This window comes from Benincasa hispida, chromosome 10 (assembly GCF_027475165.1).
Source record: "Benincasa hispida cultivar pf3 chromosome 10, pf3_genome.v1.1, whole genome shotgun sequence".
NCBI classification, from domain to species: domain Eukaryota; kingdom Viridiplantae; phylum Streptophyta; class Magnoliopsida; order Cucurbitales; family Cucurbitaceae; genus Benincasa; species Benincasa hispida.
In genome coordinates, this window is record NC_143487.1 from 19,832,935 (window position 1) to 19,846,595 (window position 13,661).

The following is a 13,661-nucleotide window of genomic DNA, read 5'->3' on the forward strand; positions in this document are numbered from 1 at the left end:
CTGCTTAAGCATGATAAGTGGTCAAGTGTTCAGAAGTTGAACATCTATTGTAGGTTTAATGTGCTTACACACATTCAAGAAAAACTGGCCTCTAAACACCTAGATAGATTTAGGGTATCACCTTTTGGGAAGTTCTTAGACCTAAAGATCACCAAATTTTCTAGCCAACTCCTTTACCATATAATTAGGAGGCAGTGTAGCCTAATTACGTTAAATTGAAAAGATGAGCTCTAGTTCAATTTTGAGGGGAAAACAGTTCAGTTTGGGATAAGAGATTTTGAAAAAAATTACGTTAAACTGTGGGAACTTCCTACGTAGGACATGGAGAAACTTAATGGTAAGTTTGTAAACAAGTATTTTGATCTTGAAAATTCTATAAAACGATCCTTTGTCACTAAGTTGTTCAACAAAAAGAAAGGTGTTAAGAACAAGGACAAAATTAGGTTGGAAAAACTGTATTTCTTGTCTAACTTTTTGATAGGGAAAAAAAAAAGTACTGAAGTAGATAACGACCACATTAAGCTATTGGATATGAGGAACAATTTGATAATAACCCATGGGTTAGGTTAGCGTATACCACGACCATAGACTCAATCAAGAAAGTAATAAAAAACCAGAAGATATTACATGGTAAACCAGGAACAATTTGACAATAACCTATGCTGCCAATTGATTCCACGATTAGAGAAATGTGGTGTTCAAGCCCAGAAGATATTACATGGTAAACTCATTAACATCTTTGTCATTCCTAACATCCAAATCCTTCTTCAAAACTTCTTTAGATCCAGTACAAGCAAAAATCTCTAATTTCATGAAATTAGAACTATTGCCTAACTTTGAAAGTAACGTCTGTTCTAATTCTTGAAATGACCTTTGCTCATGCAAAACGACATCTACTGTATAATTCATATAGTTATCAATTTCGTTAAAATAACCATCATAACAAATACGAACGCTGAAAGAACCTGTAGTGAAATAATACAAACTTGTAAAGGTATGTTGTATAAAAATTAGTGTATATTTGGAAAGATAAACTAACATAATAGCAACTATATGTTGAACTACATTAAATAGATGACTTGCCCAGTAAGTTATGTAATATAAATGATGATATATATTCTCTTACATTATCTATTATATATACCCATATCAATGACATTTGATAACAAAAACATACCCATATCTCTCTTATTAATTCAATCACATGCATATGTTGGATACAACAACACTTTGACGGTGAAATGGGACAGCAACAAACGGTCAGGAATCGACGATTGGGCAAAGAACGAAACCTGTAAAATAGAAACTCGTTACAGGCTGAGTCGTGGATCTCGTTCTCTTTAAGACGTGTCGCGGCTTTGCCCAAGTGTGCAAGCAGATCAATGACATTGCCACGTCGTCCCCAGGATAAAACAACCTAAAAAAGAAAACTCGATCGAAAATGCACCTTTACCGACCGGAACTCACACCTTCAAACTGGATTGCTTGGAAAACGAAAAAAAAACAGAGGAGAGGGAGTGATTGAGAGCGTTGGAAGAATGAAAGATGATCTGATGTGAAACGCTTGAAGGGTTGTGTCTTTTATAAGGCTCGAAACCCAACTGCCAGAGAGGGAAGTGCGGTAAGCCACCGAACGTGCGCATGGAACGACGCGACAATGGCTGAAGACCAACTCCATTTAAGAAGGAAAATTCTTGATAAATAATTATTTATTTAAAAAAATATATTATAAAATAATAACAATAAAAAAGATAATTTTTTTTATTAAACACACACACACTCGCCTGCCACATTTGTCCGGACAGGGGGCGGCAGCGGTGCAAGTGTGAGATTTCCACCGTACCCACATTGGTCTATCTCCTCGGTCCCTTTAAAACATGGGTACCCTTTGGGGCCCAAACCCAAGGTCCAACGTGGGAGAAGAAAAAGGAGAGTGCATTCCTCAACTTAACCAATGTGGGATTCTCAAAAGCCAACTTTCTTTTTTAAAAACTCAAATTTCACCAAAAATCCCCCACTTGAAAATTTAAAACAATAAAAAAACCATTTTCCAAACCCTGTGCGTAGACAAACATGTCTTATGATTTGAACCTTTACGTAGTGCAAATGATTTAGAACATACTAGAGTAACCCTTCATTTTGAACTTTATCTCTAATAACATCTCACACACAGTGTCAATAGGGTGTAGTTCGATAGCCCGTGCTTTAAGGCCTAGCATGTATCCCGGTTTAGTGAACGCTCTAGAGAGTTTGCCTAAAAAATTCTATAGGAAGCGACCTCCACTTTCACATTCACATAGGTGAGTCTATCTAGAGTACTCTTGTAGTTAGGTACCCCACTTGACATCAAGTATAGATCTCATTAAGAACTGAGTTCAACCTCTCTTACGCTTCAGGATATCATGCTCAGACTCTAAGTCATAGGGATGAAACTCTGTGATTGTTATAGCATGATTCATTATATATCATTTGTGATCAGTTATTATCCATTGAACCTGTTTCTTGGGATCTCCAATCTACAGGTTGGATTTTCTTCATAGTGATTCATTTTTCTATAGGCATGAGTCTCATCCTTTCTGAGGTTCTGAAAACCTTCTCTCTGGCCAGTCCTTTCGTCAAAGCATCTGCCAAATTTTCATCAGTTCGTATATGATCCACTTTAACTGCACCAGTAGTGAGAAACTCTCTAATGGTATTGTGTTTACGACGTATTTGTCATTTCTTTTTGTTGTAATAACAGTTATGAACTTTTGCAATTGCTGCAATACTATCGTAATGGATCAATATGGTTGGTACCGACTTTTCCTATAGGGGAATTTCTGATAGCAGACTTCTAAGCCAATTTGTTTCTTCACTAGCTGTTGCTAGTGCTATCATTTTTTACTCCATCGTAGAGTGGGCTAAAATAGTTCATTTCTTGAACTTCCAAGAGACAGCTCCGCCTGCTATATTAAAGATATAGTCACTTGTAGCCTTTGAATTATCCGAGAGGGAGTTTCAGTCAGCATCGCTAAACCCTTCTAGGATAGCGGAAAACTTCTGATAATGTAATTCTAGGTTTTGGATTTTCTTTAAGTACCTCATAACCCTTTCTATATCGTTCCAATGCTCTTTACTAGGTCTACTTATAAACCTACAAAGTAATCCTACAGCATAAGCTATGTCAGACTTAGTGCAGTCAGTAGCGCATCTAAGACTGCCTATGATGCTTGCATACTCAGATTGATTAATATTGTCACCAGTGTTCTTGAACAACATAACACTAGGGTCATAAGGAGTACATGCTCGTTTACATTCAAAGTAATCATATTTCTTTAGAACTTTTTCTACATAATGAGATTGATCCAAAGAAATTTTCTTTTTAGACCTAGTCACTTTTATGCCTAAGATTACACTTGCTTCTCCGAAGTCTTTCATGTCGAAGTTTGCACTCAATGTAGATTTCACATCATTTATGACATGCAAGTTTGACCCAAAAATTAACAAATCATCTACATATAGACACGATATAGTGGAAAGATTATTTTCAACCTTATGATAGATGCATTTGTCATTTTCATTAACCTTGAAACCTTTAGATAGGATTAGGTTATCAAACTTTTCATGCCATTTCTTAGGAGCTTGTTTCAAACCATAGAGAGATTTATCTAATTTACAGACATTATTTTCTTAACCATGGACTACAAAACCCTCAGGTTGTTCCATAGAAATTTCTTCTTCAAGTTCACCGTTAAGGAAGGCGGTATTTACATCCATCTGATGTACTACGAGGTTATAAAGGGTAGCGAGAGAGAAAGGACATAGATTGAGGTAATTCTAGTGACAGGGGAGAAGGTGTCAAAGAAGCCTATGTTTTCTCTTTGTCTAAAATCCTTTGCCACTAACCTAGCTTTAAACTTGTCAACTGTTCCATCAGGTCTAAGTTTCTTCCTTAAGATCCATTTGCACCCTATTGCCTTACAACCTAAAGGTAGATCTACTAAGTGTCAAGTCCTATTTGACTCAAGAGAATCCATCTCATCATTTATGGCTTCTTTTCATAAGTTGGCATCTACAGAGGACAAGGCAGCTTTTAGATCTTTGGGATTTTCTTCTACATTATAGGTCTGGAAGTCAACCCAAAATCCTTAGCGGTTCTAGCTCTTTTGCTTCTTCTAGGTTCTGGGTCGGTTTCCTCTATAGAGGTAGGATTTCTAACTAGGGTTAGACTACTGGATCTTGAGCCCCCACTATTTCTTGATTTAAAAGGAAATCTATCCTCAAAGAAGTTGACATCATTTGACTCAATGATAACTTGGTATACTAGATCATAGAACCTATAAGCTTTATTATTTATGGCATAATCTATAAAGACGCACTCATAGGCTTTACTAGCTAACTTTCTTCTTTTAGGGTCTGGAATCCTTAAATAGGCTAGACAACACCATGTTCTAAAATATGACAGGTTTGGTTTTTTATTCTTGAGGATTTCGTAGGGTGAAGTTGTGTTTATAAACTTTGAGAGTCTATTTAGGACATAACACACGGTAAGGATGATTTCACCCTATCAATAAGATGCGACTCTTGAACCAAGTAAAATAGCAACTAATAGCTCAACTAAAAAAAAATTTCCTTTTGACTTTTTCGTTCATTTCATGAGAGTAGGGTGCAGTCTTTTCGTGTATTATTCCATGTGAGTTAAAGAACTTATTAGAGCTGTATGAGTCGTACTTAGTTCCCTTATCACTTTGAAGTCTTTTAACCTTTCTATTAAATTGATTATCTACTTCAGATATAAAAAATTTGAAGGTTTCAAACGCATCACTTTTGTTTTTCAGCAAATATATAAAAGTAAAACCAGAGCAGTCATCAATAAAAGTAATAAAATATCTTTTACTGTTCCGAGTCAAGATGCCATCAAATTCACGTAAATCATAATGAATTGAATCTAGAGGCTGATAAATCCTAAGTACAGATTTATGCGGAGTTTTAGTAATTTTAGTATGACTACAATACTCGCATTTATCAAATTCATTCATAGATAACTTAGGTATCATTTCCAGCCTAATCATGTTACTAATTAATTTCATATTAACATGACAGGGTCTAGCATGCCAAACATTCATAGAGCACAACATATACACAGAAGATTTCATTTTATTAAGGTCTAAATTTAATTTGGACATTCCCTCAGTTGCATATCCTTTCCTCACGAATACATTATTTTTTGTAAGAGTCTATATATATCTACCTCTATGGTTTGATTAAATCCAGCTTTGTTGAGGAGATAGCCCGAGACCAAGTTCTTTCTTATCTCCGGAGTGTGCAGGACGTCCTTCAACGTGACGGTCTTACCGGAGGTAAACTTCAACTCCACTTTGTCGGTTCCAACAACTTTCGTAGAGTGGTGATCCTCTAACAAAATATTCTTATCTAATTTCAGTATAAGTTTTAAAGAGACTAAAGGTCGTGACAAATATGGCACGTAGCGCCAGTGTCTATCCACCACCCTTCAGAACCATCGATCACATTTACTTCTATGATCATGGCAACTAACGGTTCTTCTATCAAGTTCGCTTGACCAACAGGACGACGCCTATTCCTACAGTTCCTAGCCATACATCTAGATTTGTTACAATTAAAGCAAAGGAACTATCCCGTTTCTCCTTAAGAGGGTTCTGCTTTTTCTATTGGTTCTAGTTGCTGGAACCACGGTTGTGACTTTTTCTCTTTATCCCCTTTGATTTTTTGTCAGGTTTTACCACGATAGAAGCAGATTTCCCAGGTACGGCGTTCATCTCCTCCCACTGGTCCTGCTTCCGGGCTTTCTCTTTAATCCTTAGTCCGGTGATGAGACTCTCCAAGGAAAACTCCTTGGTCTTATGCCTCAACGTGTTCTTAAAATCCTTCCACAAAGGAGGCAGTTTATCAATAATAACAGCAACTTGAATTGTTCGTCTAGAAAACACCTTCAGTTATTATCTCATAGGTTGTCTTCTGTAATTCATGGGAATGAGCCTCCACAGATTTTTCATCCATCATCGGGAACTTGAGATAACTGCTGATAGAATATTTCTTCGACCCGACCTCCTCGGTATCGTACTTCTTTTGCAGGGCATCCCAGACCTCTTTTGTTATCTTTATTGTGCTGTAGTAGTCATACAAATCATTAATCAAACCATTTAAAATAAAGTTCTTACATAGAAAATCTTTCTCCTCCCAGTCAGCAGCTTTATTTATCTGTTGTTCAGTTGCATCTTCTAACGGGACGATTGGCTTATTCGTGGTACAAGCGTCAACAACTTTCTTGATGGTAAGAAAAAATAACATATTTTACTTCCACTGTTTGAAGTTCGCTCCTTCGAACCGAAATGGACGGTTGAGGTCAAATGTCATAATGTCGTTGTTGCTAGTGAAGGCCATTATAGAATTGGCAGATGAATCTGTCTTAAATTAGTATACATTTGGAAAGATAAACTAACATAATATCAACTATATGCTAAACTATATTAAATAGATGACTTGCCCAGTCAGTTATGTAATATAAATGATGGTATATATTCTCTTACATTATCTATTATATATACCCATATCAATGACATATAATAACAAAAACATACCCACATCTCTCTTATTAATTCGATCACATGTATATGTTGGATACAACAACACTCTGATGGTGAAATGGGACAATAGCGAACAGTCAGGAACCGAAGATCAGGCAGAGAATGGAACCTGCAAAATAGAAGTTCGTTACAGGCTGAGTCGCGGATCTTGCTCTCTTTAATACGTTCCACGGCTCTGCCCAAGTGGGTAAGTAGATCAATGACACTGCCATATCGTCCCTAGGATAAAATAGCTCAAAAAAAGAAAACTCGATCGAAAATGCACCGTTACCAACCAAAACTCACACCTTCAAACTAGATTACTCGAAAAATGGAAACAATAGAGGAGAGGGAGTGGTTGAGAGCGCTGAAGGGTTGAGAAACGCTTCATAGGAGAGGAAGAGGGTTGTGCCGTTTATAAGCCTCGAAACCCAAGGCTGAAGACCAACTCCATTTAAGAAGGAAATTTTTTTATAAATAATTTAATAAATTAAAAAATAATAAAAAAGAAGTTTTTTTATTAAACATACACCCATGCCTGTCTGACCAGACGAACAACAACGACACGTGAGATTTCCACCATACCTGCATTGGTCTATCTCTCTACTCCTTCTAAAACATGGGTACCCCTTAGGACCCAAACCCAAGGTCCAACGAGGAAGTAAAAAAAGGAGTATATATCCCAACTTAACTAATATGAGATTCTCAAAAGCCAACTTTCTTTTTTAAAAACTCAAGCGTTAATATGTCAAGCGTCGGTATGTCAAGGATTTTAAGCCTTAAGCGTTCCACCCTTTTAGCTTGATTGAAATTTTTATTTTACCTAGCGGTTGAATTTTGTATTAATGTATTAATATGTCGATTTACTAATGGTAATTCTTGTCTGTAATATTATATCATTATATTCTAAAAGAATAAAACTTTAGTCTAAATTTGAGGGTTCTTATTCTGTATTAAGAATACAACAATATAATTTACACTACCAAAGATTAATTGCAGCTCTTTTATTGTTGGAACATTGGCACGTCGGATCATGCACACCATTTTTTTGAAACAAGAAACAATCTCTCGTTGATATAATGAAAAAGATAACAATGTTTAGTGGAAACAAACTCTCACAAGTAGATGGGAAAAAAAGAATAACAAATAATCAGAAGAAAGATAAACTTTCAAACAACTACGGTACAATCTATGGTTGCAAGAAAATAAAGGCTACTACAATGCTACCAAAGAAATTAAAAAAAAAAAAGTAATTAAGAAAATAAACCACCAATCAACAAAGGACCAACAAAGAGCGAAGTTGGATCGTCACGTCATTAAAATAACATAGGTCAAAGTTAACAAGATAACTTGCTAATTTAGATCCGTTTCGTAACCATTTAGACCTTATTTTATAACCATTTCATTTTTTATTTTTCGTTTTTACAAATTAAGCTTATAGGCACTACTTCCACCTTCAAATTTCTTCCAAAAACTTGATTTTGTTTTCAAATCATTGTAAAAAAACATGAAGGAAATAAGCTTAATTTTGAAAAACCAAAAGTAAAAAAGTGAAATGGTTACTAATTGGGACCTTAGTTTTTGGTTTTTTTGTTTTTCAAAATTAAATATATAAACACTACTTCTACCTTCAAATTTCCTTCAATGTTATCTACTTTTTTTATCAATGATTTAAAAAACAAGACAAATTTTGACAATTAAAAAAAGTAATTTTTAAAAATTTGTTTTTATTTTTAAAATTTGACTAAGAATTATGCTAAAGAAAGATACAAATCATTGTAAAAAATTAGGAGAAAATATGTTTAATATTAAAAAATTAAAGACAAAATGAAATGGTTACCAATCGATACCGCATACTTCAAGGAGAAAATTCATGTAAAATAATCAACCTCAACCTTGCATTATAAGAGAAAGCAACTACGAATTATAAAGTTATACACAGGACATGGCTTTTCAGAAGTGTCCAGGGATGGAGGGGAAAGGAGCAATTATCAAACCATGAAATAACTAAATTGAAGATAAGATACAGCCTTGGAGCTGAGTAAGAGAAAAGATACTTGCATTTAGTTATTAAGAAAAAGACGAAGAAGAAAAAAAAGCTAATGGATGTGCTACCATCTTTTGGCCATTTGAGTGGAAGTATTTTTCGAAGTTGAAGCAGATTCCCTTCCAGAAAACATTGGCTTCTTTGTGGAAGGAATACTGCAAATCATAGGGACAAAGTGAATGTCATTATCGAATTTGTGAATAGGAGGCTTCGAAGGCATTGAGAATGATAGTACAAACAATTGCAACTTACTCGGAGCTCTTCTGCACCGCATTTCTCCGCCATGCCTTTATATTTTTCATCTCTTGACTGCACCAAATATACTGAGGTGTCAGAATTGGATAACTTTTCATCGAACAGTTATGAAACAGCGCTTTGCTTCAAGCATGGACGGGTAAGCACAGTTTATAAACTGAGAGCTATTGATTCTAGAAATTTAGTCAGATTGGGCTCCAGAGGTATGATGAAGGATAGACAGACATTCTTCCATGATGAAATTACGAATCACCCCGTTATAAGAACCATTCTCTGTTGGATTGGGCTCCGGTGGTATGATGAAGGATAGACAGACATTCTTCCATGATAAAATTACGAATCACCCAGTTACAAGAACCAGCAAAAAGCTACTGCTCAAGAATTATTTGGTAAAAAAAAAACTTTAAAATAGATGAAAAAAGCCATTGATCTGCCGATTTATCAGATTCTAAGTCAAGATGGATCAAATTTTAGGTGCTTGCATGCGTAATTTTCTGTGAGGCATATTAGATATTAGGCATGGTCTCTAAGTAAGCAACAGGCTATAAATTGTACGACCGTTTTTATAATCATAATATGCAAATTATTTTCACACTCAGTTTTACCTCTGAAGCACTTCTATCTTTGCCTTCTTCAGTATCTTGTTCTTAGTGTTCGCCACATTGTAGCCATATACGCTTCCTATGACCAATCAAGAGAAAAATAACAAGTAAACATTTTTTTTCTTTGCAGGGTATCAGCTGCAGCCTTGCCAGAGTAAGAATCTATTTAAATCAAGTTTACCTCCAAAGCTTCTCTTATTGCTCGAAGGGGGAACCTTACTGCAAATTTGTATTTGACGACTTTGTTTTCCTAAAATTTTCATGGAAATCTTTAAAATCTCACATGTCAAGAAAATATCTACTTGAATTAAAAGAAACACTAATTATTTCTTAATATACATGTAAAAATCAATAATATCTATTCATGGATGAACCAATAGTATACATCTTATATTAGACAGTTGGGAGCGGAAAACAATTTCCAGATAATATGCATAGCATGCTCTAGCTAATTGCTAGTCAAATTTAAAATTATGAGGAAATCCATTAGAGAGTATGCAAATATGATGTAGAACATACGGGCATTTTCCTTTTGGTAGCTTTGTTTTATGCGATCTGCAGCTTTGCTCTCATTCTTTTCAATGTCTTTCATCTTCGCCTGAAAATAGATAGCTTCATTTTAATGGTATTTCTCAGAGGAATCAGTTATCATGCTAACCGTCAATCAATACTTAAATCTCAAAGTAAATGGCATGAGAAGAAAAGTAAAAGAGAGCTACCTCATACAATTGAATCCATCTAAATGCCACTCTTTTTTGCCGCATCCTCTCGATTACAGTAGTGGTACTTTCTTTACCAAACTGTCTTTCATAGAATTTTTTCCACAATTTATCAGTTATTGGAGTCAGATCTCTTCCCTGTAAGAAGTCCATACTCAATTGAACATATATATTAAAACGAAACTAGATAGTCAAAAACAAGAAGCAAATTCAACCCATCTTACTTCTGAACTCTTCTCCACATGCATTAATTGGTCAACTGTACAATGTGGCAAAATACGGTCTAAAAGATGTATATCAGTTTCGCCAACATCCCCAAGGAACCTTAGATTATCTATAGCTTTGTTAACACAAAGATCAACCAATGATGGAATTTTTCGAACTCGATACATCTCTTCTTTCTCAGGTTGCCAAGCTAAGAACAAGAAAGAAACAGACCAATCAATTTACATAAGTAGACAAAATACTGATTTAATAAATACACCGGTAAACATAGCTGGTAACCAACTGCTCTATAAGAGAAATATCAAACCGTCACATTTAAGCACCTCTTTCACCAAAAATTGACCCTGAATTAACTAAACTCCATACGCTTCACAAAAAGGTACCTGAATATACAGCATCTTAAATAGCTCTTAGCTTTAAGCAACCAATCAGAATATAAAACAGACAGCAAAATAACTCGCCGATCAATCAAGCAAAATGAGTTTATAAAAAAACAAATAAACACCAATAATTCCAAACGTTTTCTGCTAAGCTGAGCAATTTCGCAATTCAGAATATTTAAGGATGAGAATCGAGTTCAACAACTTCAGAAAAAGTTCAACATCAATGCAAACGATCCTAAATTCATTCAATAGATAATCAACGCAAGAAATAAGCAGATCTCATTCATAAAAATATGATTATTATAGATATCGTATTCGATCGTCCTAAACAGAAAGGAAAAATTGAAAAGAAATGGAGAAACGAAAGGAAAAATCGATTCAACAATTTCTATTGAAAATGAACTGAGAGAGATCGATAAATCGAGATATTGAGGACCTTACCGACAGTCTGAGAAGAGGACGACGAGAATCGATGAAGGAGGAGAACGATCGTTGAACTAGAAATGAACGAATTGGCCTGCAATCCTCATCTGATTTTTTCTCATAATTTGAGATACTCTTCCCCGACTGGCTATATTGCGCCGCTGATTAAACCATCCCCATAAATAAAATGAATAATTACGAGAGGTACCTTTACTAACTATTTTGCTTTTTAAAAGAAAAAAAAATAATTAATTAATTAACAGATTCTCGATTTGAGTTTAATATATATATACCCGTTTACTCCCTATAACCTTTATTTTATTTATGATTTTCATGTTTCTTATTAAAAAAATAAAAATAAAAAGTTTTAAAATTTTGGTTTAGTTTTCAGAAAACATTGGTAAAAGAAATAATATGAGATTAACATTTATAAAAAAAAATTCAAAAATAAAAAACATCATGTTTATTCAATTTTCAATTTTCAATTTTCAATTTTTTTGACGGAATTAAATTTGTTCTTAATTTATCAATAAGGTGAATTAGATAGATTTTCAATAAGCATGCAACAATTTGATCTAAGACTCCGTTAAAGAGTTTAATGGATGATGATCAAAAGTTGTTTAACTATACAAGATAAAAGTTACTCTTGGAAAAACCTAAAAGTCACTTAGTTAAAATCCTTAGCCGTGTTTTTTCACTCCCTAGGTTATAAAATACTCAGTGGGAGGAAGAGATGTATCTGATATGTCTATGATTCCACTCACATTTCTCCCTATATGTTCACACCGTGAGATTCATGCTTGGCCTTGTGGTACCCTAGAAGCATCCCCCTTCGGATGGCGTTTGCATGAGTCAATATTAAGGTGGACAAAGAGAAAGTTTATAGTAAGTGGGTGAAGGGTGTCTGTCAACACGTCCTATGGTCTCTGCCATTGGTTCACACCGTGAGATCATTCTGTACTCCCTCGGGTCGCCTTTGAGCGTCCCCCTTCGGATGGGTTTTGTGCAATTGGTCAAGATCAAGTGAACTCTAGAAATGGATAGGGTCGCTTTAGGTTTTGCCCCAATCGGATCTTTTCCCTTCGGATTGGATTTTTGGGGCGGACCTCTAGGGCCTAAAATGGCAGGTCACACTTACGGGAGATTGTTAAGTAAGTTAATGATCTCTTGGCCAAATCAATGATGACTAGTCATTATAGGAGCAAGAGTTGTTCTGGTATTAATGATTGGTTGAGAACTTCTCAATTCAGAGGAGGGATAACTGACCTTCCTTCAGCGGCTTTTGTCCTAAACCTTTGAAGCGTCATTGCGAAACTAAATGTCACACGGGGTTCCTGTTAGTTTTGCTAAAACCTTATTGGATGTTGTTTTGTTTCACAACGGGTATTTGCTTAAAACCTAATGTAGGTCAATGTGTTTTTATTTTCAGCAACTCGTTAGTATTTCCGTTTAGTGCTTTTAGAATGATCGACTACATACAGTGGAAAGAATCATCTGAAACATATTTCGTGGCAAATGACCTCGATCCCACTACTCTTCAAAAGGGAGACAAGATAGTAAATCTGATTTATTGGTCTTGGAGACGTGTTTGGTAGAGAATGATGATTCTGCCCGGATCCTTGATTCAGGTGCTACCAATCATGTCAGTTCCTCTTACCAAGGATTCAATTCCTGGCAAATGTTACCATAGAGAGAGATGATTCTTCGAGTTGGCACTAGTGAGGTTGTTTCAGCTGTTGCTGTAGGCAGGCTGAAATTATTTGTTGACAAGAAACGTTATCTGTTACTAGATAATATTTTTGTAGTTCCTCATATTAAGAGGAACTTAATCTCGCTTTCTTGTCTCATTGAACAAGGCTATATACTGTCTCCTTTTCTGAGAATAAAGTATTTATTTTCAAGAATGGAATGGAGATTGGTTATGGTTCAATGGAAAGTAACTTATATGTACTAAGGTCATTAGTCATAAAATTCTTGTTTAACACTAAAATGTTCAGTACGGTGACAACAGCTAAAAGACCAAAAGTTCAAGGAGTATAAGGTTGAAGTTGAAAATTTGTTAGGTAAGAATTCAAAAACACTACGATCTGATCGTGGTGGAGAGTATATGGACCTCCAATTCCAGAACTATATGATAGAACACGGTGTTAGGAAATTGATTCTTGAAAGTCTTTATTAACGTAACGAGTTTGTACAAACTTCTGAAATAGCAACTAAACGATGAAAAAACTCTTTATTAAACGATAAGAGACAAATAAAGACTAGACGATCGCTTAACAACTCCAAACGATCGTTTACAAAACTCTATACGATCGCATAAAGTTTCTACACGATTGCTGAGTAACACTAGACGATCGACTGCAAAACACCCCGCGATCGCTTACCAGGTACTACACGATCACTTACAAAACATTACGCGATTG

General features: G+C 35.2%; 1 protein-coding gene across 5 annotated transcripts; it reads right to left on the minus strand.

The window, feature by feature from the left end:
- Positions 1-8,460: 8,460 nt before the first annotated feature.
- LOC120087691 (uncharacterized) lies at positions 8,461-11,499 on the minus strand. 5 transcript variants are annotated; one of them, XM_039044551.2, is made up of 9 exons: positions 11,257-11,437; positions 10,756-10,815; positions 10,432-10,622; positions 10,208-10,345; positions 10,008-10,086; positions 9,670-9,738; positions 9,492-9,567; positions 8,884-8,940; positions 8,461-8,786 (listed from the first exon to the last, which is right to left on the minus strand). In XM_039044551.2, exons 3-9 carry the CDS (start codon positions 10,597-10,599, stop codon positions 8,696-8,698), a joined length of 678 nt encoding a protein of 225 aa, XP_038900479.1. In that variant the 5' UTR covers positions 10,600-10,622; positions 10,756-10,815; positions 11,257-11,437; the 3' UTR covers positions 8,461-8,695. The 5 variants fall into 5 exon arrangements, 4 of the variants coding, with proteins under 4 accessions (XP_038900479.1, XP_038900478.1, XP_038900480.1 ...); XR_016524069.1 differs by lacking the exon at positions 10,756-10,815 and having other exon boundaries at positions 8,884-9,257; XM_039044550.2 differs by lacking the exon at positions 10,756-10,815 and having other exon boundaries at positions 11,257-11,499.
- Positions 11,500-13,661: the final 2,162 nt, after the last annotated feature.

Coding starts and splice junctions, on each gene's coding strand:
- LOC120087691 (XM_039044550.2), bottom strand. CDS start 10,599: ATGTATCGAGTTCGAAAAATTCCATCATTGGTTGATCTTTGTGTTAAC. Junction 10,346..10,431: donor ATGTGGAGAAGAGTTCAGAA/GTAAGATGGGTT, acceptor GACTTCTTACAG/GGAAGAGATCTGACTCCAAT. Junction 8,787..8,883: donor GCGGTGCAGAAGAGCTCCGA/GTAAGTTGCAAT, acceptor TATGATTTGCAG/TATTCCTTCCACAAAGAAGC.